The sequence below is a fragment of the Haliotis cracherodii genome, unplaced genomic scaffold, assembly GCF_022045235.1.
Source record: "Haliotis cracherodii isolate W230 unplaced genomic scaffold, xgHalCrac1.p SCAF_1, whole genome shotgun sequence".
Classification (NCBI taxonomy): Eukaryota; Metazoa; Mollusca; class Gastropoda; order Lepetellida; family Haliotidae; genus Haliotis; species Haliotis cracherodii.
The window spans coordinates 46,532,399-46,556,412 of record NW_027266264.1 but is presented as its reverse complement, the minus strand read 5'-3'; the positions used below and the strand labels follow the sequence as shown (position 1 = coordinate 46,556,412).

At 40.0% G+C, this 24,014-nt stretch overlaps 1 protein-coding gene across 1 annotated transcript in view; it reads left to right on the top strand.

Annotated features, from left to right (window-relative positions):
- The first annotated feature begins 2,476 nt into the window (after positions 1-2,476).
- Positions 2,477-24,014, top strand: part of LOC139464754 (uncharacterized) — a 36,196-nt gene continuing 14,658 nt past the window's right edge. The window contains exons 1-7 of the mRNA XM_071246268.1: positions 2,477-2,599; positions 10,078-10,129; positions 11,112-11,170; positions 13,303-13,385; positions 21,169-21,242; positions 21,617-21,687; positions 21,894-22,000. Of these exons, the coding sequence (XP_071102369.1) occupies positions 2,509-2,599; positions 10,078-10,129; positions 11,112-11,170; positions 13,303-13,385; positions 21,169-21,242; positions 21,617-21,687; positions 21,894-22,000 (537 nt within the window). The 5' untranslated portion in view covers positions 2,477-2,508. The remainder of the gene's footprint in view (positions 2,600-10,077; positions 10,130-11,111; positions 11,171-13,302; positions 13,386-21,168; positions 21,243-21,616; positions 21,688-21,893; positions 22,001-24,014) is intronic.

Here is a 24,014-nt window from a genome sequence, read left to right as displayed (position 1 = left end):
GCTGAAATAATGGATGCGACGTAACATTTTAACTCACTCATGGTATGAATTATATTAACGAGTCTCAAAGCAAAACGCATCACGTGATACATAACTGTCTTTCACTTTGTGTGATTTATTGGGGTATGAACCTTAATTCCTGGAGTGAGGGCCAAACTGTATGAACGTCGGATATTATTTGAATACATTTGTTGCAAAGAAACGACAAAAGTTGTTCCTGTAGAACATGTTGAGCATACTAAATAATGCGTATAGATCTAGATCCTTTGAGGTAAAAAATAGTGATACAAAACATTATAGTAGTGACAATATTCTTGCAGCTTCTAATGGAAGGTATGTTTCTTGCTGATCCGTCAGTGGCAGTGTACACAATCCCAAACTTCACATGCATATTCACAATGTGGGCTTATTAGGTATATATATAAAAACCTAATTCAATAATTTAATGTGATAAGACCATTTGCTCCAAACCCCAGACACAAATGTTTCAATTATTTGTTTATCACATATTGTGTCTTTCAATGAGAAAATAACCTCCTCATATTTATGTCAAATGTGAGATATCACAAATTCATTGTAAAATGATAAAATCAGGATATCAGTTAATCGTTCATATCTTCACAGAACAACAATGGCTTTCGATGTAATATTGTGTGTGTTTGTTAAATTTGTTTGTTTGTTGTATACGCCGCACTCAGCCATATTCCAGCTATACTGGGACCTTGTCCTTCTTGCGGGTAAACTAGTCTGGGACAGAGCGTGTCTCCCACTAATGTATTTTGATTGTTGCAAATAACACAAACACATTTTTAATAGTGTAATCGTTGACAATTAGGAATGTTTTAAACAATATTTTGATAATTATTTGAGTATTTCGTATGTACAAATATCATAATACATATGTGAGATAAAGATAGTATATTTTAAATGTTTGTTTACATCTTTCCGACTGTAGATCTACTCATCCCCATGTAACTTTCTCAGACCAACAACCAACAAACCACGGCTATAAGAATCTTCTTTTGAAGAATGATTTAACATAGAATGTCATCCCAATAAAGGATCATATACGCTGCATTTGAGACAATTGCTAAGGACTTCCCCATTTTATTCATGTTATTTCTGACATATTCCATGTACAAAGTCGACTGTACCAATAACTGTAATTTTTGTGAAACTATGGGAAAATGCGCTTATTTCTGTCCGTGGAATATGATTCAGTTGATTTCTTTTATAACGCTACGATAGGGAATCAAAACAGTGGGAATAGAACTTTCCCTGTCGACTTACTGTACCAGTTATCGCTATCGTCTTAACAGCACGTTCCACGTACGTGATCACGTGCACCGCTTCAGTAATACAAATTACATTTTTTAGTACCTAGGGTATCGCACTCAACTTTTTTATGTATCAAAATGAATAAGAAGTGCTGTTATCAATTTGTCGTCAACAAAGTGACAAAAACCAATATTCCCCAAATACGATCTACACATGCCTTCCCTTAACTCTATGTTAGGGCTGGGACGAGTCCAAATTTACTACCCGGGTACCCACCCCACTATTATGCCCGACCCTATCCGGGTACCCAGTGTACATCTCAGGGGTGTCTCAAAATGTCCGATTGGGAACATTCTTAGCATAGCCCTGGCAAAACGTATTTAGATACATGTAAGAAACAATCTGGTCATTCATACACTGAAGCTGAATTAAGTTATATCTTTATTCAACCATATAAAAATCAGAAGGAATGGGTGCTTAGTCAGAAAGAAATGCGAACATTAGTGACTTGTAGTGTTACCATCGTGTTCTTGATAATTTTTGTCATTAAACAATGACTAACCACGGGTCCGGGTAGTCCTGTGGGTAATATAGCTCAAATAGATTTCAGAATTATATTTTGGTGAAGAAATGACAGACAGATAGCAATGGCAGGACTGAAAGTGCATCATCACGTTGTTCGGATATATATTTTCACGTGAATTAGTCACGTGACAGCGCCCGCGTGTCTATTATAAAGTTGTATTTGAGCATGGTGATTAAGGTGTGTGGTTTTTTAAATAATTCCTCACAAATGTCCGTTTTGTTCATCATATTCGGATAAATATTTCTTTCTTCTAATGAAAACAGGCAAAAGTAAAATGAGATGCGATCATGTGCGCGCTCTAATGACAATAAGATTCCATGGTTAGACTAGCACAAGTCGATAATGTTCGCATTTTGTTTTGACTATGCACACATTCCTTCAGACTTTTGTTACGACAAAGCTTCAGTCAACTTCAGTGTACATGCGCAATCAGATCTGCATTAGGTACCCGGCTAGGGTTGGGTAATAGGGGGTCGGGGATCCGGGCAGGAAATTTGGACTCGCCCCAGCCCTACTAGCTAGTACGTTTTTGCAAACGATCCGAAAAATTAATAGTAGCCTTCGCTACAATCCCGAGATATCGCGGTAAGGAGCTTAGTGATGTCTATAGACAGGCTCCCAGTCGACCTTATTTTTCTGTGAACATGGCCAAGCAAACTCCTTCCTCTTTTCCAAGTAGTGATGTTGTATTTCTTGACCGGGGTAATGGAACATCTGTACTCGTGCACCTGCATGGTAAGCATCGTGTCCAATATCGTTGTCACCGTCTGCCAATCATTAATAGTTTTTTCTGTAAACGTTTAAAACACGTACACATTGACAGACAGTGACTGGCACACTGGACGCGTCACAGTCCACTGATGTGTGAGATGTATGGTTTACATAAGGAGTCAGTGCAGCCGTACCAAATTAAAATCAGTATATTCATGCCGACTTCTGCGAAAGGCAGAGGTCAGCATACATAAGACTAAGATAAGAGACACTTCAGTTCCGCAATCTTAGTTTTAAATAAAACCCTATAAGATGCTTTTGACGTTTTGTTTGGAGAAGTTTTATTCAATGACTTAATTAATTGGCTAAGTTCTATAGTACTATGGTATATCAATGATGGAGAGTGGATGGCTTCCGATTAGGTTTTAATACAAGACTGCTAACTATGTCATCATGACATCATCACTATTTGTGGTGACGTCATCAGTCCATGAGTACTTAGGTACAGAAGTGCTCATACTCCAGCACAGTGGTGAACACCACTGCCACAGGCTAATTTGCATATCATGTGCCTGGGCTTTTCTCTTGTTTGTATACAAACACGTTTTTTCAGACATCAGAATAGAACGGACTAGTGCAAGTAATTCTGGGTGCTTTAAATATTGTTTTGCATAATTATATAGATATGATACTACAACTGCAACAGTGAGTTGCATGACAATACATATTTACACATCAAAGTGACCGTATCGCTAGCTCTCTGTAGGGCTTCGATGACAACCAATGTAAACACAGGATAACTACGCAAATGGAAATAGTTTTTCATGATTTAGGATATTTTCTCTATGACAGTTAACCATTCTATGACATACCGTATTCGCCGTAATAAGCACCCTGCTCTAATAAGCGCCCACGGCGATATTTGCTAATATATTAGCAAGTGAAGAATCCCAATTAGCAACCCTTCTGATTGATCAATGTACACAAGACTTATTCATTCGTGAATAATACGCACTCATGTGTTATATGCACCCTTAATTATGGGCAATTAAATTCTGGAAAAATATATCTGTCGTATATAAACAGTCAGGCCGTCAGCATTAACCACAAAATTTATCTTTCAACTCTGTTTTTTCAACCAAAATAATATTCTTATAAGGGCCCCCTATTTCTTATTTACGTCGAATACGGTATGTTTATCTAGATATGTAGATGTGTCAAAATGAAACAGATAAAAAACATATGCAATATCTTGAATGACGAATCATCACATGGCACTGGCCTGTGGCAGAGGTACTATGCTGGTCGCATGGAACTCCGGGTAGCAGAGTGACAAGTACTATTAGGCACAACATATAACAGTCGTAATAACCTAACTGTTATGGTACTCTGATGACTATGTCGATGCTACATCTTCTTTTGAAAGTCTTGAAGGATCCTATAATTACTATAAAAGAGTTCAGCACTTTAAGGTAAGAGTCTCTGATAGTGAAAACTGAACTTAAACCTTTAAAAAATGCATTATAAAGATAACAGCACAATATTCTAACCGAGGATATAACTTGAATGAATACTGAATGTAAGTTGAAATTAATATCATCTCTGCAATCAGCATTTAAAGTCAAATTAGATTTCTTAAACACATTTAACACTTTAGTCAATCTCCACAGAATCACAGATCCAGTCTCTTTGGTTTCACTGACATCCTGCCATATCTTGGTGTTAACTGGAGTGCTCACTTGAGCACTGCAGGCTGGTAGGCTGAATGGGTTTTCACATTTCCGCGAACTGTCTTAACTTTACTGACGGTCATTATCAGCTAATGTTGGGACGAGATGCTTGCGATTTCTACCCTCAACCCTTCCCTCTGTTACCACGTGATATGATCAAGGGGCTTTATCCTCGCTCTGAACTAAACCTTGTTTAGTTCCGTCAGCATCTTTCACAAACACATGATCACCTGGTTTGAGTGGTCGAAGATCTTGCCCACGGTGTCTCAGATCAAACAGTTCTTTCTGTTTGACTCGCTGCTGTTCATCTTCCTCCCTGAATTAGTGGAAGTTGAGGTGCTTGGGCTTGAGTTGAGTGAGTAGGAACACTTGAGCGGAGTTGTCTCCCCATGAGGAGTTCTGCAGGACTGTGTCCGCCAAGTAGAGGAGATCTGAAGGCAGGCAGACCTAGATAAACATCCGATGACTTCTGGAGTAGATTTTTCACTGTGGGAACTGCACGCTCAGACTCACCATTACTTTGTGGACAATGAGGGCTACTTGTAAGATGCATGAATTCATACTCCTGGGAGAATGTTGTGAAGTTCTGGGATGAATACTGTGGACCATTGTCAGATACCACAATATCTGGAATCCCAATCAAAGATCGATTTGAGTTGATTGATGACACTTGCTGATGTTGTATTCGGTAACTTGGTGACCTCGATGTATCTCGAAAAATAGTCAACAACAAGTACATATTTCGAAAGTCTTATAAGTCTGTACCGACTTTCATCCATGGACGATCTGAAAGTTCGGAAGGAGTAAGTGGTTCAGTTGAATTTGACCTTTCTTTGGCACACACTTTGCAGTTTTGTACTTTTCTCTCTCGCTGTAATGCAAGTCCAGGCCACCATACAGACTATCTCGCCAATGCAATGTATTTAGTTATCCCCTGATGTACTTCATGTAGGCGATCTAACACACTGGATCTCATTTCTTCAGGTATGACAATTTTCTGTCCATACATTAATACATTATACGTGTGAGGACACCTCGATGAGTCCAATATTGTCTCGCCTGAGTAGGAAGTTCCTGCAATGAAGGCCATCTGTGCAGTATTGAATGAGCAAGTGACAGTCATCTCCTTGTAGTTGTTGTCGCTTTATCCCCAGTATCTTTTGTTGAAACGTTGGCAGACCCAACATCACAGACTCTGCATAGAGGTTAACACCATGTAGGAGTAAAGTTTCACTTCTTTGTTTTTCCGACTTGAGTAGAGCTCTTGAGCACGCATCTGCAGAATACATGTATTTCCCTGCAACATGTACAATGTGAAATTGATATGCCATCAATCGCATACGTAGACGCTGAATTCTGGATGGATGGAAGTTCTTGAAGGTTCTTGGAGCTTAACAACAGAATCAAAGGTTTGTGGTCCGTCTGAATTGTGAATTGCAGTCCAATCAAAAAGTCTCAGAATCACCCACAACCCCACAAAATACCAAGCGCTTCCTTCTCAATTTGAGCACATCTCTGCTCTGTCACTGTAAGCGATCTAGATGCATATGCAACAGATCTGAGAGAATTATCCCTTTGCTTCTGCAGTAACACCACTCCAAGTCTGAAAGATGAAGCATCTGTTGAAACTACAGTTGTTGCATTTGGGTTGTAGTGGGCTAACACTGGTGATGTACAGTTTCTGCTTTATTCCATCGAAGGAAGTTTGTTGTTCTAAACCCATATGTTGTCTTTCACTGAAAGATCTCTCAATGGTTTGGTATCATGCGCAAGATTTGAAAGAAACTTTGCTAACTGGTTCACCATTCCTAAGAAATGACAAACTTCTGTAACAGATGAAGGTTCCGCCATATCACATGTAGCATTGATTTTTGCTGGATAAGCTCGAACACCATGACTGTCGATTATGTGACCAAGAAATCTCACAGAGTTAGTTGAGAAGACGCGTTTGTCGTTGAGTGAGTGAGTGAGTGAGTATGGTTTTATGCCGCTTTTAGCAATATTCCAGCAATATCACGGAGGGGGACACCAGAAATGGGCTTCACACATTGTACCCATGTCGGGAATCGAACCCGGGTCTTCTGCTTGACGAGCGAACGCTTTAACCAATAGGCTACCTGACCGCCCTGTTTGTCATTGAGAGTGACTGCAGCTTCCTGTAGTCTCTGTAAGGTTGCTTTTAATCTTGTGTTGTTTTCCGCTTGTGTTGAACTGTAGATCAGGGTGTCATCCATCCCGACATAAAGTTCCATCTAATCCTTCCAATATCTGGCTCATCCTCTTCTGGAAATGTTCAGGTGTAGAAGAAATCCCAAATGGAAGACGGTTTAATCTAAACCTTCCGAACGGTGTTATGAAAGTGGTTAGAAGTGAAGATTTCTTTGTTAGTTCAATTTGATGAAACCCTGAGTTGGCGTCCAGTTTGGTGAAGTATTGAGCACCACTGAGTTGGCTGATTGTTTGGTCTAAAACTGGCATTTAATGATTTTCATGGCGAACTGATTCATTCAAATTGGTCAGATCACCACAAATTCTAATGGATCCTGAGGCTTTAGGTACAACAACAATACCTGCACACCACTCTGTAGGTTCATCAACACGTGAGATTTCACCGTTTCTCTCCATGTTCTCGAGTTCTTTCTTCACCTTGGGGAGTAAAGGAAGTGGAACTCTGCTTGGAGAATTCAGAGGAAAAGGTTTTGCTCCCTCCTTCAGCTTAATGTTGTAGGCACCATCCATCTTCACAAGCCTGATGAACAACTTGGGAAACTTGGTTCTCCAATATTCATTTGGTGATACTCAGTCTTCGATGTTGTTTACCCGCTGAATGAGATTCAAGTCTTTAATTGCAGGTTTACCTATGAGAGGGGAAGCTAGTCCTCTTACAACCTATGGTCGCCTTTTACGGCAAGCATGGGTTGCTGAAGACCTTTTCTACCCGGATCTCACTGTATTTCTGACCACGGATTGTTGCCTTTTCACAGTTACAGATTGTTTGGCCATCTTGATAGTCATGGGTTAATTCACTATCAAGCTGTAGTCATTAAAATAGACTAGTTTCGCTTATTCCACTATTCTGTCATGAATAAGATCTTCCTGGAGTGTTCCAAATGCGGGCAATGTTCATCCAGACCATAGAGCCCAGGAAGGAAGCTATCTAGAATTTCACTTGGTTCTTGTAGTCTCTTGTTAAACTAGGCTCGTTCGAAGGTAACATTTCTCCTAACAGGGATAAAGTTCTCAAAGTGAGTTTTCACAACATCAAAATCAGCCACTTGTGCATTAAGTCTGAATGTAGCTAATGTGTCTTCAGCCTCTTCCCCCATCTTGAGTGTTCAGTCTCGATGCAATTCTAAAGCGAACAAATCTCTTTATCTATTTTGGCCACTCATCAGGCTGCTTGAAATTGAAACGATCAGGTGGAGAAACTTGGAATGTAGCCATACCTTTTCTGATCAAAATATCTACTGGGATACATTAACAGCTTCTGTAATCCTCTGTAATAGTGATTGTAAACTAGGATGTGCTTATGACTTATCAGTCAAAATGTTCACTCAAACTAGCTTGTCAATTTGCTCGCCAACACAACTGAGCGTGACAAGACTGGGCTACCATCTGCAAGGACAGCTAAATAAACTTGGCAGCAATATTTGTTTTACGCATTTTTTAGCACTGATTGGTTATGAAGATTTCGACAAAGGGCGCATGTTAATTAATTTCTTCAGGAGGATACGATTACTACTCCCTTGTTGTCATCCATGTTTTATGGGAAAACCCTACGCTTGTGTATTTGTCATAATTCACTTGATGCTCAGTTAATGAATTTATTACAGGTATAATTTATGTAAATCAACAGATCATTCCTCGCCATCAAAGGAGCAACAGAAAATATGTTGATTGATTAATCACACTTATCTTGCACAGTTGATATGTCAAAAGTAAGTGTTTACATGTGTAGGTTTACTAAAACAGACTGAATGCACTCATACCATGGAGGGAAGTGCCGATTAAAAACTACATACTTTTGATAAGAATAACTGATTATACGTTGATTGATTGCTCATTGTTATCTCACTCAGTGGATTTTTTTAAGAACGTGGACATAATGAAAATAGTTGTCACGTGGGCTTTCTCAGCTGACCTCTAAGACGTGACACCTATGTGAAACAACTGAAAAAAACCAAATGATCAGTTGAGAAACAAACACGGTTAAAATATCCTGTAACGCTAAATATATTTAAAATGTTAGATTGTTACAGAGACACATGACATCAAATAAGTTTCATTGTACAGCTGCAGATATGCGAGATATTGTTTTTTTGTGTGGATATTCACAGATACATTCCTCAAACAAGGTAGCTGTCTAATATTATACTTTGGTAGGTTGTAATTTTGATATTTGCATTTTGTTTTCATTCTTTTTCTGTGGCATTGAACAGAATCATTCTTGTTTCTCTACGTCTTGTTTGGGAAGCTCTTCGATGCGCGATTTACAGTGTTTTCTCAAATCTTTTCCTTTGTAAGTGTGTATATGTTACAGTCCATGTGTAAAATGTGATTCACTCAGGCAATTAAGAAAATGTCTAAATATTTCCATCATTTTACAAACTGACAAATCTGTCCATTCATTTAACAGATTGACTAAAAATGATTCAGTTATAACAGGCTTAAAACATCACAATAGATTAATAACTAGTATTAGAAGCCAAACAATATAGAAATGTGCTTTTAATCCTAACCATTTCAGTCACTTGGTGATGATATTAAACATAAGAATGTTTGGAATTCGTTATCATAATAATACAGATGGACATATTGTTCAGTCATTTTGTAAAATAATTGAATATTTAGCCGTTTGATAAATTACTCATTTTGACTGTAAAAATATACACACGATAAAATGAGCATTGCTCAGGTGAAATATTTACTTTTTGTTGCAAGTCAAAATAGTGTTAATGAAAATCCCACAATTCCCAACCAAGTGACTTATCAAAACTTACCTACATCTCCTTATTATCTCGAAAAAGTGTTTTATTTTGTTGATCAACGTGACCATACGCCCTTATACTATCCATAAAAGTGACTAATGCGCTTACGAATGGTGCAGCACAGGTCGCAAACCAGTCTAGATTTCTGCTATACATCGGGGTACCCACTGGGAAAAAACAATAACAAAGGCAACAACCAGTCCCGGGGAATTGCTTTAGATCAGTGCGTCTTTAAATAAGAGGCACTATCACTAGCTATTCACTTCAAAATTTTGGCAAAATACCAAATTTTAGTCAATCAAAATTGCATTTAAGAGCTCACTCCATCTCTGTAGATTCATTTCAGACTTCTGTCAGATGGTTTCTTACAGGTGGCCATGTTCTATTCTGCTAACTATGTCATCATGACAGCATCACTATTTGTGGTGACGTCATCAGTCCATGAGTGCTTAGGTACACAAGTACTATTAGGCACAACATATAACAGTAGTAATAACCTAACTGTTATGGTACTCTGATGACTGTTGAAGCTACAGTCTAAGTAGAATTGTATTTTTGTTTGATGTGATACTTTGATCTTATTTTACTGAAAACAGGAACATTACGCTTACTGATTAAATTAGATGATCAACAATCATGATCATACAACTAATTCCCTACACTAAGCACAAGTAAACCTACTGAAGCTGGTGGCAGTGCTGATACTGATTGTTTCATGCGAACATACTGGTACAGATATTCAGTGTGTACAACCATATAATTGCTACTGTATTGTCTTGTGCAGGAGCTACCGTTTTGTCTTGGAAGTGCCAAGGACAAGAAGTCTTGTTTTTGAGGTAAGTCATAGGAAAGATGACGCCCACTGATCCTGCTCTAGAACGTAATAATTCCAATGATATACAGCTGGTTGGAAAACATTTATTAAGACACAATGCAGCATCAGAGTATGATGAGATTGTTGATCTCCGAACTAAAGTCATCTCGATGATGATTGGAGTTGGAAAACAGTCATGTTATTTTCAAAAGCCAAGGCAGTGCGATAACTATTTTCATATGACATGCTTGAAATAAGTACTAAATAAACTCCCATCCACTAATCACTGAGAAATTTAGAGGATGAAGGATCTACCATTGTAAGGAAGAGTTGTCTCCCCCAGACTCTGTGCGTGCCACAGGCTACAGGGGTGCCAGATATCTTCATTGTATGAATATTGTCCTTGCACCCTGGCTGTTGAGGACATTGCCTGTAACCTGTCAACCAACTCAGCGATAGTAACTAACAGTCTTGGTCCTTATATTGATAACATATAGCAAAACCCTTAAAAAAGGGCAAATGTTAACTAGTCATTATGATACCCTAACCATTGGGAAGTGTGTCATGGAATATAGTACTGGAGCCTACTTCTAATGTTGCAACTTAATAATAATTACAAGTCCATTTTTAGGCACTGTTTTCCATCCACTATGTGGTTGCTCAAAGCACACTTTAATACCCTGGATCAGTATGCCCTCATCAATCATTCTCATCTCCCTGGGGAGTATACAACCCATGCTGCCTGTGTGGCACCAGAAGGTTAACAACCACATTGCCATCTCATCGTACCAGGAACCCATTCACTGCTGGGTGAATGGAGAAGCATTTTACTTGCCCAAGGAGACACTACATGTGTTGCATATGCTTCAGTGTTGGGCCGGACCAAGCCCTAAAAAACGCAGGAGCTGAGCTGCCAAACAGTAATCTTGTTTAGTGATTTGTTTGATTGTTTTTGTATTAATGAAGATGCTTTTACTTTTAAAAGATGTATTCTTTCCCATCAGTGAGAAGGCTGTGTTTGACAACAAGAAAGCCATCAGAGGTGGAATACCCGTAGTTTTCCGTAAGAATTATTTCATTTCTAAATATTTATTTCTAAAAACTGTGTGACTCACGAAAGAAATATCTGTAAAATAGTGAATATATGATGTTAGTGTTTATTTTATATCATAATTAAGAGACAAGTCTTCTGTTTATTCAATTCAGAGGTTTCGATCACAGATGATACCTGCAGATTCCATTGATATTCATGTTCAGTTTATTGACTGGAATATTGTTGACTGTGGCATGAAACAACAAACAAACCAAATGAATATAATGTTTCAAAGATCTAGAGTTGGGAGTCTAATCCGAGTTGGTTTGTGTCCATCACAAAATGTCAGTGGCACCAAGTAGGACAAGGCCCATTCTGGCCCACTTGAAACATTGATAAATGTAAACTTACAAAAAGACTTTGAAATATTATGACATGTCCAGATGGTTGTCAATTAGCCCTTTTTCTTTCTAACATGTGGATGTTTGTTCCATCTGTAATGGTCAAGTACATACGAGTAAACTGAACACAAAAGGCTGATGCTTATCGGTACATCTCCAAGAGAAAGTCTTACTATGAGCAGGGGGACCACAGATGGCCCGGTCGTCTAAGGCGCCGCGATTCGCTGTGCAGAGTTGCATCTGGATATAACTGGAATACTGTTAAAAGCAGCGTTAAACCCTGGACTCACTCACAACTTTAAGCAAGTTCATAACCAACATTATTTTTATCATATGTTTGTATTGTTGTTATCTTCATCTTTTCAGGTAGATTAGCTTGGGTCTAAGGCTTGCCCATTTTCCAATATAAAAGTTTCCTTCCTGAAAACTAAGATCATCATTTTCTGCCCATTTTAGCATCTCCGCACTTGATGTTGTTAGAATTCCAAAACATGCAAGTGTTCAATTGAGCAAACTATTTCTCATTCTTATAACATTCATTATAATTTCTGAAAGTTTGGTACATTTTAAAAAATTATTCAGATCCTGTGGGACAAAATGTTTTGTTTAGTACACACCACTATTATTATAAGGGTAACGCTATTTCGCTGGGCATTATCATTTGCAGAAGCATGAGGTCTTCCATTAATTTAAACCGAGTGCTTCTGCAAATGATAATACCCTGAAAAATAGTGTTACCGTTATTATAGCTAAATGGGTAGAATTTGTTATCAAATAAAAATAAACAACACTATCGGTTTTGAAACATTTACAACACACACATTTACAACACACAATTTACACAATTTACAACACACAATTTACACACAAATTTACAACACACAACAACACACACATTTACAACATACAATGAATGTCACTAATCCACTTTTACAAATATGGAAACGTCATAGAACAAACCAGATGACATCACTATTAAACATTGGTAAAATGTAACCTAACAACGCACGTGATAATGGCCCAATGTCAAGTATAATATGAGGGCAGTATCAAGTTACAGTGACCCGCTCATTTCTGATAACATGCGGGTGGTTTAATGAAAATAGTATCCATTTTAGCTATAAGACATCACAATAAGCACAGACAGGAAGTCAGGCATTGTGAAGCTGTAGACATGAAGACACTGTTTATTACTTCACACCACACTCAGATAGACGTTATTGGGTTTTATCTCTAAAATATATTGCCAATCTTGTGTTGATTAATCCTGAACCTGCACACATCATATCACATTTAATTTTATTAACTAAAATAGGTAAAAACTTGTAATCCACCAGGAAATAAGAATCTGGCCAAGGTACAATCGTTACAATTGCAAGCTGCAGGAATGTTGTCACACCATTTACGTCAAAATAAGGCAACTAATGGGATCGGGTGGTCAGGCTCACTGACTTGGTTGATGCATGTCATGGTGTCCCAATTGCATGGATCGATGCTCATGACATTAATCACTGGATTGTCTGGCCCAGACTCGATTATATACAGACCGCCGTCATATAGCTGGAATATCGCTGAGTGCGGCATTAAACAACAAACAAAACAAAACAAAAAATGTCAAAATAATTGACAGTTCAGTCAGTTGCAGCTGAAGCTGCACATGCTAGGGATACTAGTAGACACCTCTTGTGTTTTCCCAATGTACAACATCTGGATAATATTTATTTAAAGGATAAACAGGATAATGAAATGTTATCTTTGTAGCCAATTTCGGCCCCTGGGACCTCGGCCCACAGCATGGCTTTGCCAGGACAAAGAGATGGCAGGCAGAAACACCACCCAGGACAGTATGTTTCTTGTCTGCATGTTCTTATAGGACCCGTGAAGACCCGGGACAGAATAAGTCTTCAGCAAACCATGCTTGTCATAAGAGGCGACTATCAGTATTGGGTGGTCGGGCCCGCTGACTTGATTGATGCATGTCATTGTATCACACTTGCGTGGATCGATGCACAGGATATAATTCACTGAATAGTCTGGTCCAGACATGATTATTTACAGACTGTCTTCATATAGCTGGAATATTGCTGAGTGCAGCATTAAACAACAAACAAACAAGCATGTTGTCATTGGGGTTTGATATAGCTCACCTGAATTGAAAGTCTATGAGGTTATGGTGTCATCAGGGTGGACTATCTTCCAAAAGGCCACATAATAGATGAAGCATACTTTGCTGTACTTTTGAGACAATTATGACTGGGCTATGGGAAGCTGTGAAAAGGTGTCCTCTCATATCAGGACAATGCACAAAAATCAGTCATTCCCATGACTATACAGTCCACAAGTGTGACTTTGAGCATCCACCTTATTCTCCTGATCTTGCTTTGTCAGCCTTCCATCTTTCCCAAACATAAAGAAAGCTAAACTCTTGATGTCTTTCTGTCAGATATTTGTGTGTGAGGCTGAGAAGTGATCAATCATCCCTAGTCTTGATGGCAATTACCAAGTGATGGTTTCCATGGAATGACATTAGGTACCGATACATGTGTGGCTGAGAAGTGATCAATCATCCCTAGTCTTGATGGCAATTACCAAGTGATGGTTTCCATGGAATGACATTAGGTACTGGTACATGTGTGGCTGAGAAGTGATCAATCATCCCTAGTCTTGATGGCAATTACTCAGTGATGGTTTCCATGGAATGACATTAGGTACTGGTACATGTGTGGCTGAGAAGTGATCAATCATCCCTAGTCTTGATGGCAATTACTGAGTGATGGTTTCCATGGAATGACATTAGGTACTGGTACATGTGTGGCTGAGAAGTAATCAATCATCCCTAGTCTTGATGGCAATTACTCAGTGATGGTTTCCATGGAATGACATTAGGTACCGGTACATGTGTGGCTGAGAAGTGATCAATCATCCCTAGTCTTGATGGCAATTACTCAGTGATGGTTTCCATGGAATGACATTAGGTACTGGTACATGTGTGGCTGAGAAGTGATCAATCATCCCTAGTCTTGATGGCAATTACTCAGTGATGGTTTCCATGGAATGACATTAGGTACTGGTACATGTGTGGCTGAGAAGTGATCAATCATCCCTAGTCTTGATGGCAATTACTCAGTGATGGTTTCCATGGAATGACATTAGGTACTGGTACATGTGTGGCTGAGAAGTGATCAATCATCCCTAGTCTTGATGGCAATTACTGAGTGATGGTTTCCATGGAATGACATTAGGTACTGGTACATGTGTGGCTGAGAAGTAATCAATCATCCCTAGTCTTGATGGCAATTACTCAGTGATGGTTTCCATGGAATGACATTAGGTACCGGTACATGTGTGGCTGAGAAGTGATCAATCATCCCTAGTCTTGATGGCAATTACTCAGTGATGGTTTCCATGGAATGACATTAGGTACTGGTACATGTGTGGCTGAGAAGTGATCAATCATCCCTAGTCTTGATGGCAATTACTGAGTGATGGTTTCCATGGAATGACATTAGGTACTGGTGCATGTGTGGCTGAGAAGTGATCAATCATCCCTAGTCTTGATGGCAATTACTCAGTGATGGTTTCCATGGAATGACATTAGGTACTGGTACATGTGTGGCTGAGAAGTAATCAATCATCCCTAGTCTTGATGGCAATTACTCAGTGATGGTTTCCATGGAATGACATTAGGTACCGGTACATGTGTGGCTGAGAAGTGATCAATCATCCCTAGTCTTGATGGCAATTACTCAGTGATGGTTTCCATGGAATGACATTAGGTACTGGTACATGTGTGGCTGAGAAGTGATCAATCATCCCTAGTCTTGATGGCAATTACTCAGTGATGGTTTCCATGGAATGACATTAGGTACTGGTACATGTGTGGCTGAGAAGTGATCAATCATCCCTAGTCTTGATGGCAATTACTGAGTGATGGTTTCCATGGAATGACATTAGGTACTGGTACATGTGTGGCTGAGAAGTAATCAATCATCCCTAGTCTTGATGGCAATTACTGAGTGATGGTTTCCATGGAATGACATTAGGTACTGGTACATGTGTGGCTGAGAAGTGATCAATCATCCCTAGTCTTGATGGCAATTACTGAGTGATGGTTTCCATGGAATGACATTAGGTACCGGTACATGTGTGGCTGAGAAGTGATCAATCATCCCTAGTCTTGATGGCAATTACTCAGTGATGGTTTCCATGGAATGACATTAGGTACCGATACATGTGTGGCTGAGAAGTGATCAATCATCCCTAGTCTTGATGGCAATTACTCAGTGATGGTTTCCATGGAATGACATAAGGTACCGGTACATGTGTGGCTGAGAAGTGATCAATCATCCCTAGTCTTGATGGCAATTACTCAATGATGGTTTCCATGGAATGACATTAGGTACTGGTACATGTGTGGCTGAGAAGTGATCAATCATCCCTAGTCTTGATGGCAGTTACTCAGTGATGGTTTCCATGGAATGACATTAGGTACTGGTACATGTGTGGCTGAGAAGTGATCAATCATCCCTAGTCTTGATGGCAATTACTGAGTGATGGTTTCCATGGAATGACATTAGGTACCGGTACATGTGTGGCTGAGAAGTGATCAATCATCCCTAGTCTTGATGGCAATTACTGAGTGATGGTTTCCATGGAATGACATTAGGTACCGATACATGTGTGGCTGATAAGTGATCAATCATCCCTAGTCTTGATGGCAATTACTCAGTGATGGTTTCCATGGAATGACATAAGGTACTGGTACATGTGTGGCTGAGAAGTGATCAATCATCCCTAGTCTTGATGGCAATTACTCAGTGATGGTTTCCATGGAATGACATTAGGTACTGGTACATGTGTGGCTGAGAAGTGATCAATCATCCCTAGTCTTGATGGCAATTACTCAGTGATTGTTTCGATGGAATGACATTAGGTACTGGTACATGTGTGGCTGAGAAGTGATCAATCATCCCTAGTCTTGATGGCAATTACTCAGTGATGGTTTATATGGAATGACATTAGGTACTGGTACATGTATGGCTGAGAAGTGATCAATCATCCCTAGTCTTGATGGCAATTACTCAGTGATGGTTTTCATGGAATGACATTAGGTACTGGTACATGTATGGCTGAGAAGTGATCAATCATCCCTAGTCTTGATGGCAATTACTCAGTGATGGTTTTTATGGAATGACATTAGGTACCGGTACATGTATGGCTGGTTGTGGGGCTCAACATATTTCTGTTTTCTTTTTGTGATATTTTTATAAACTCACACGCAAAAGAAACGCAAGTCGAGTATGTGGTATACATGTTATTTATTTTCGACAGTAAAGACAAGAAATACTAATAGGGCAAGATTGACAAAAATTTGACTGAAGACAGTTTAATGGATTAAAAAGCAGATGACATAATTGTTTTTTTCAAATGTTAAGGGCTTACACAGTTTCGGGTCAATACCCAAAATGTGAGTCAATACCTGGTGTGACCACCATTAGCATTGATCACCGCCACACATCTTCTGTACATTGAGTGGATCAGACAATTTGTGTAGGCCCTAGGGATCCTCCTGCACACATCCAGAGCAGCTTTGCGTAGTTCATCGGCAGTTGTAGGGACTGGGCGCACATTTTGTGCAGACACCTTTGAACCTCATCCCACAAGTGTTCGATGGTGTTCAGATCAGGGCTGAGGGCTGGCTGCGGTAGAACACGGATGTTTTGTTGTTACAGAAAGGCCATGGTAGCTCTGGCAACATGGGGACGAACTTTGTCCTGATGGAAAATGTGTTGTTGGTGTTGTGCAAAAATGGAACAACGTGGGGTCTGATCACTTGGTCGATATACTGCTGAGCAGTGACGCCGTGTCCCTGACCTTGACCAACATTCAAAAAGCACATGGGCTCAAGTCTCGCACTAAGTCCAATCCCTGCCCATATCATGATGCTAGGTCCACCCCATTGATCCCTTTCCTCAACGTTTCTGTCAGCGAAACGATCACCTCTTCCATCTGCATGGGAGACTCAAAAGTGACTTTCATCAGAGAAGATGACACACCTCCATTCACGATGACGCCAATTGCGTTGACCCTGTGCCCACTGAAGTAGTGCCTGTCGATGCCGTGGTTGGAGAACAGGACGGCGTGCTGGTCAGCGACATCTGAGGTTGTTGAAATGGAGACGTCGGAACAGTGTCCCGGCTAATGTGTCGATTATGTGTTCCTATGGCCTGTCGAGCACTTTCACTTGCAGTTAGGAACGGATGTCGCTGGTGTTGACGGGTAATCTGCCGATCTTGTCGAGGTGTCGTGACCTAAGGACGGCCGCTCCGAGGAAGGTCATCTGTGGTCTGTGTAGCATTGTATCGATGCAGGAGAGGGTAAATTGTGGTTATGTTAACTTTGAAATGACGGGCAACATCTTGGACAGACTCTCCAGCTTCCAAACATCTGATAGCCTGGTTTCTCTGAATTTGAGTTAGGCGTGGCATTGTTGACCAAGGAGTGGTAGGTCCAAGAATCGGACACAGTTTTATACCCACTACAGTTCGTGACAGTTCGTGCATTTTCGTTTTCGCGAGAAATGGGTGCATGATACCCACATATTCATTGAAATGGTGCGTTTTGGTGATTCATATTTTATGTTGCGTTTTTACTCGGGGCTTCCAAAATGCAACGAAAAATATTGATAACACCATCAGGCTTCACTACATGCTAAAACTTGTATCAATTTATGGTTCCGTGTTTGTTACCTATTTGTTTAAAACCACTTGCGTTTCCTTTTGCGCGTGAGTATATTTGACCTAGAATGCACCTTTAGATTATACATTTGTGTTTATGTCATTGTTTTTGTGTTAGTTAGTAGTGATCAATTTCTGTGCAGAAAATTGTTGAATTTTGCAAATGTCAACAAAGACATAACTTTATGCACAACAAAGGCTTCCATAATGTTGCACACAAACAGTCTTCCATAACTTGACACACAAACACAGTCTCCATAACGTTACACACAAACAGTCTCCATAACGTTACACACAAACACAATCTCCATAGCGTGACACACAAACACAGTCTCCATAACGTTACACACAAACACAGTCTCCATAACGTTACACACAAACACAGTCTCCATAACGTTACACACAAACACAGTCTCCATAGCGTTACACACTAACAGTCTTCCATTACTTGACACACAAACACAGTCTCCATAGCGTGACACACAAACACAGTCTCCATAGCGTGACACACAAACACAGTCTCCATAGCGTGAAACACAAACACGGTCTCCATAGGGTGACACACAAACACAGTCTCCATAACGTTACACACAAACACAGTCACCATAACGTTACACATAAACACAGTCTCCATAACGTTACACACAAACACAGACTTCCATAACGTTACACACAAACACAGTCTCCATAGCGTGACACACAAACACAGTCTCCATAACGTTACACACAAACACAGTCTCCATAGCGTTACACACTAACAGTCTTCCATTACTTGACACACAAACACAGTCTCCATAGCGTGACACACAAACACAGTCTCCATAGCGTGACACACAAACACAGTCTCCATAGCGTGAAACACAAACACGGTCTCCATAGGGTGACACACAAACACAGTCTCCATAACGTTACACACAAACACAGTCACCATAACGTTACACATAAACACAGTCTCCATAGCGTGACACACAAACACAGTCTCCATAGCGTGACACACAAACACAGTCACCATAACGTGACACACAAACACAGTCTCCATAACGTTACACACAAACACAGTCACCATAACGTTACACTCAAACACAGTCTCCATAACGTTACACACAAACACAGTCTCCATAACGTTACACACAAACACAGGCATCATAGCATTACACACAAACACAGTCTCCATAGCGTGACACACAAACACAGTCTCCATAGCGTGACACACAAACACAGTCTCCATAGCGTGACACACAAACACAGTCTCCATAGCGTGACACACAAACACAGTCTCCATAACGTTACACACAAACACAGTCTCCATAACATTACACACAAACACAGTCTCCATAGCGTGACACACAAACACAGTCTCCATAGCGTGACACACAAACACAGTCACCATAACGTGACACACAAACACAGTCTCCATAACGTTACACACAAACACAGGCATCATAGCATTACACACAAACACAGTCTCCATAGCGTGACACACAAACACAGTCTCCATAGCGTGACACACAAACACAGTCTCCATAGCGTGACACACAAACACAGTCTCCATAGCGTGACACACAAACACAGTCTCCATAACGTTACACACAAACACAGTCTCCATAACATTACACACAAACACAGTCTCCATAGCGTGACACACAAACACAGTCTCCATAGCGTGACACACAAACACAGTCACCATAACGTGACACACAAACACAGTCTCCATAACGTTACACACAAACACAGGCATCATAGCATTACACACAAACACAGTCTCCATAGCGTGACACACAAACACAGTCTTCTATGATGTTACACATAAACACAGGCAGCATTGCGTTACACACAAACACAGGCTTCCATTACTTTGCACACAAACACAATCTACCATAACGTTACACACAAACACAGTCTTCCATTACTTTTCACACAAACACAGTCTTCTATGATGTTACACACAAACACAGGCTTCCATTACTTTTCATACAAACACAATCTACCATAACGTTACACACAAACACAGGCTTCCATTACTTTGCACACAAACACAATCTACCATAATGTTACACACAAACACAGTCTTCCATTACTTTTCACACAAACACAGTCTTCTATGATGTTACACACAAACACAGGCTTCCATTACTTTTCATACAAACACAATCTACCATAACGTTACACACAAACACAGGCTTCCATTACTTTTCATGCAAACACAATCTACCATAATGTTACACACAAACACAGTCTTCCATTACTTTTCACACAAACACAGTCTTCTATGATGTTACACACAAACACAGGCTTCCATTACTTTTCATACAAACACAATCTACCATAACGTTACACACAAACACAGGCTTCCATTACTTTTCATGCAAACACAATCTACCATGACGTTACACACAAACACAGTCTTCTATGATGTTACACACAAACACAGGCATCATTGCGTTACACACAAACACAGGCTTTCATTACTTTGCACACAAACACAATCTACCATAATGTTACACACAAACACAGTCTTCCATTACTTTTCATACAAACACAATCTACCATAACGTTACACACAAACACAGTCTTTTATGATGTTACACACAAACACAGGCATCATTGCGTTACACACAAACACAGGCTTTCATTACTTTGCACACAAACACAATCTACCATAATGTTACACACAAACACAGGCTGTTATAACTTTAAACACAAACCTAGGCGGCCACAACTTCACACACAAACCTAGGCAGCCATAACATTACACACAAACAAGGCTGCCATGAAATTACACACAAACCCAGGCGGCCATAACTTTACACACAAAAACAGGCTTCCATATTATTGCCATGAACCCAGCAAAACCAGCATCATTACTGAGTTTTCAACCTTCTTCTTGCAGGATAGTGCAGGCAATGTTGTAGCTGAGTTTGTCCTTCAAGATGATGAAGCCACCCGAGCAATATGGGACTTCAGGTAAGACGTACAGACAGACCTGTGGCCATTTACACAAAGTGATTTTAGTGCCACAACTTTGGAAAATCTAATTATTTATGTTCAACTCACAAAAGTGCCAGTAGATCAGTTAAAGCGACTTTGCATCAAGTGCTGTGTTTGTGAGAGCAACTATTCACTGGATCTGTCTACCATCGTCACGACAAAACTGTATCTGTTAAAGTACGGTTGGCCTTTCCACATGAGATGACTTGGATGTGAAGTCACAGCCTGACAGTAGAGTTAGACATCTATATGTTAGGAAGGTAACAAGGACATTTTAAAGTGACACTTGTGAAGAGGCAAGGCATTGAGAGCTCCTTAGTCGTCTCATGTTAACTGATCACTTGTTGCAGGTTCAAGGTGGTGTACACTGTACAGGTGATGGAGAAGACAGTCACCATGAATGTGGCAGTAGACAACACGGGTGAGTGTTCCACAGCACCTGTGTCCTGGCAGTAGACAAGGTTTATTTCCAGTGCCAAACTATTCATTACTTCTTCATGAAAATTGGCAAATGTATTAGGCAAGTTAGAACTGTTGGCTGTCGTACCAAATCTAAGAATATTTATTCACAATTTTGAGCATGCAAGGAATGAGGAAGATATGGATGACTTTGTCTTCTTCTTTCAGGCAGCAAAGACTTTGACTTCACCTGTCTCCTACACACTTACTTCCGCATCCCTGACATCTCTAAGACAGCAGTCATGGGTCTACAGAACACCAAGTATGTAGACAAGGTCAGTTGTACAGAACACAAAGTATGTCGACAAAGACAGATGTACAGAACACCAAGTATGTAGACAAGGTCAGATGTACAGAACACCAAGTATGTAGACAAGGTCAGATGTACAGAACACCAAGTATGTCGACAAGGTCAGTTGTAGAGAACACCAAGTATGTCGACATAGTCAGATGTACAGAACACCAAGTATGTAGACTAGGTCAGATGTACAGAACACCAAGTATGTAGACATAGTCAGTTGTAGAGAACACCAAGTATGTAGACAAGGTCAGTTGTACTGAACACCAAGTATGTAGACAAGGTCAGATGTACAGAACACCAAGTATGTAGACAAGGTCAGATGTACAGAACACCAAGTATGTAGACAAAGTCAGATGTACAGAATACCAAGTATGTAGACAAGGTCAGTTGTACAGAACACCAAGTATGTAGACAAGGTCAGATGTACAGAACACCAAGTATGTCAACAAAGTCAGTTGTAGAGAACACCAAGTATGTAGACAAGGTCAGTTGTAGAGAACACCAAGTATGTAGACAAGGTCAGATGTACAGAACACCAAGTATGTAGACAAGGTCAGTTGTAGAGAACACCAAGTATGTAGACAAGGTCAGATGTACAGAACACCAAGTATGTCAACAAGGTCAGTTGTAGAGAACACCAAGTATGTAGACAAGGTCAGATGTACAGAACACCAAGTATGTAGACATAGTCAGTTGTAGAGAACACCAAGTATGTAGACAAGGTCAGTTGTACAGAACACCAAGTATGTAGACAAGGTCAGTTGTACAGAACACCAAGTATGTCAACAAGGTCAGTTGTACAGAACACCAAGTATGTCGACTAGGTCAGTTGTAGAGAACACCAAGTATGTAGACAAGGTCAGTTGTAGAGAACACCAAGTATGTCAACAAAGTCAGATGTACAGAACACCAAGTATGTAGACAAGGTCAGTTGTACAGAACACCAAGTATGTAGACAAGGTCAGTTGTACAGAACACCAAGTATGTAGACAAGGTCAGTTGTACAGAACACCAAGTATGTAGACAAGGTCTGATGTAGAGAACACCAAGTTTGTAGACAAGGTCAGATGTACAGAACACCAAGTATGTAGACAAGGTCAGTTGTACAGAACACCAAGTATGTAGACAAGGTCAGTTGTTCAGAACACCAAGTATGTCGACAAGGTCAGATGTACAGAACACCAAGTATGTCGAAAAAGTTAGTTGTACAGAACACCAAGTATGTAGACAAGGTCAGTTGTACAGAACACCAAGTATGTAGACAAGGTCAGTTGTACAGAACACCAAGTATGTAGACAAGGTCAGTTGTACAGAACACCAAGTATGTCGACAAGGTCAGTTGTACAGAACACCAAGTATGTAGACAAGGTCAGTTGTAGAGAACACCAAGTATGTAGACAAGGTCAGATGTACAGAACACCAAGTATGTCAACAAAGTCAGACGTAAAGAACACCAAGTATGTAGACAAGGTCAGATGTACAGAACACCAAGTATGTCGACAAGGTCAGTTGCACAGAACACCAAGTATGTCGACATAGTCAGATGTACAGAACACCAAGTATGTAGACAAGGTCAGATGTACAGAACACCAAGTATGTAGACAAGGTCAGTTGTACAGAACACCAAGTATGTAGACAAGGTCAGTTGTACAGAACACAAAGTATGTAGACAAGGTCAGTTGTACAGAACACCAAGTATGTAGACAAGGTCAGTTGTACAGAACACCAAGTATGTCAACAAGGTCAGTTTTACAGAACACCAAGTATGTCGACAAGGTCAGTTGTAGAGAACACCAAGTATGTAGACAAGGTCAGTTGTACAGAACACCAAGTATGTCAACAAAGTCAGATGTACAGAACACCAAGTATATATACAAGGTCAGTTGTAGAGAACACCAAGTATGTAGACAAGGTCAGATGTACAGAACACCAAGTATGTAGACAAGGTCAGTTGTACAGAACACCAAGTATGTAGACAAGGTCAGATG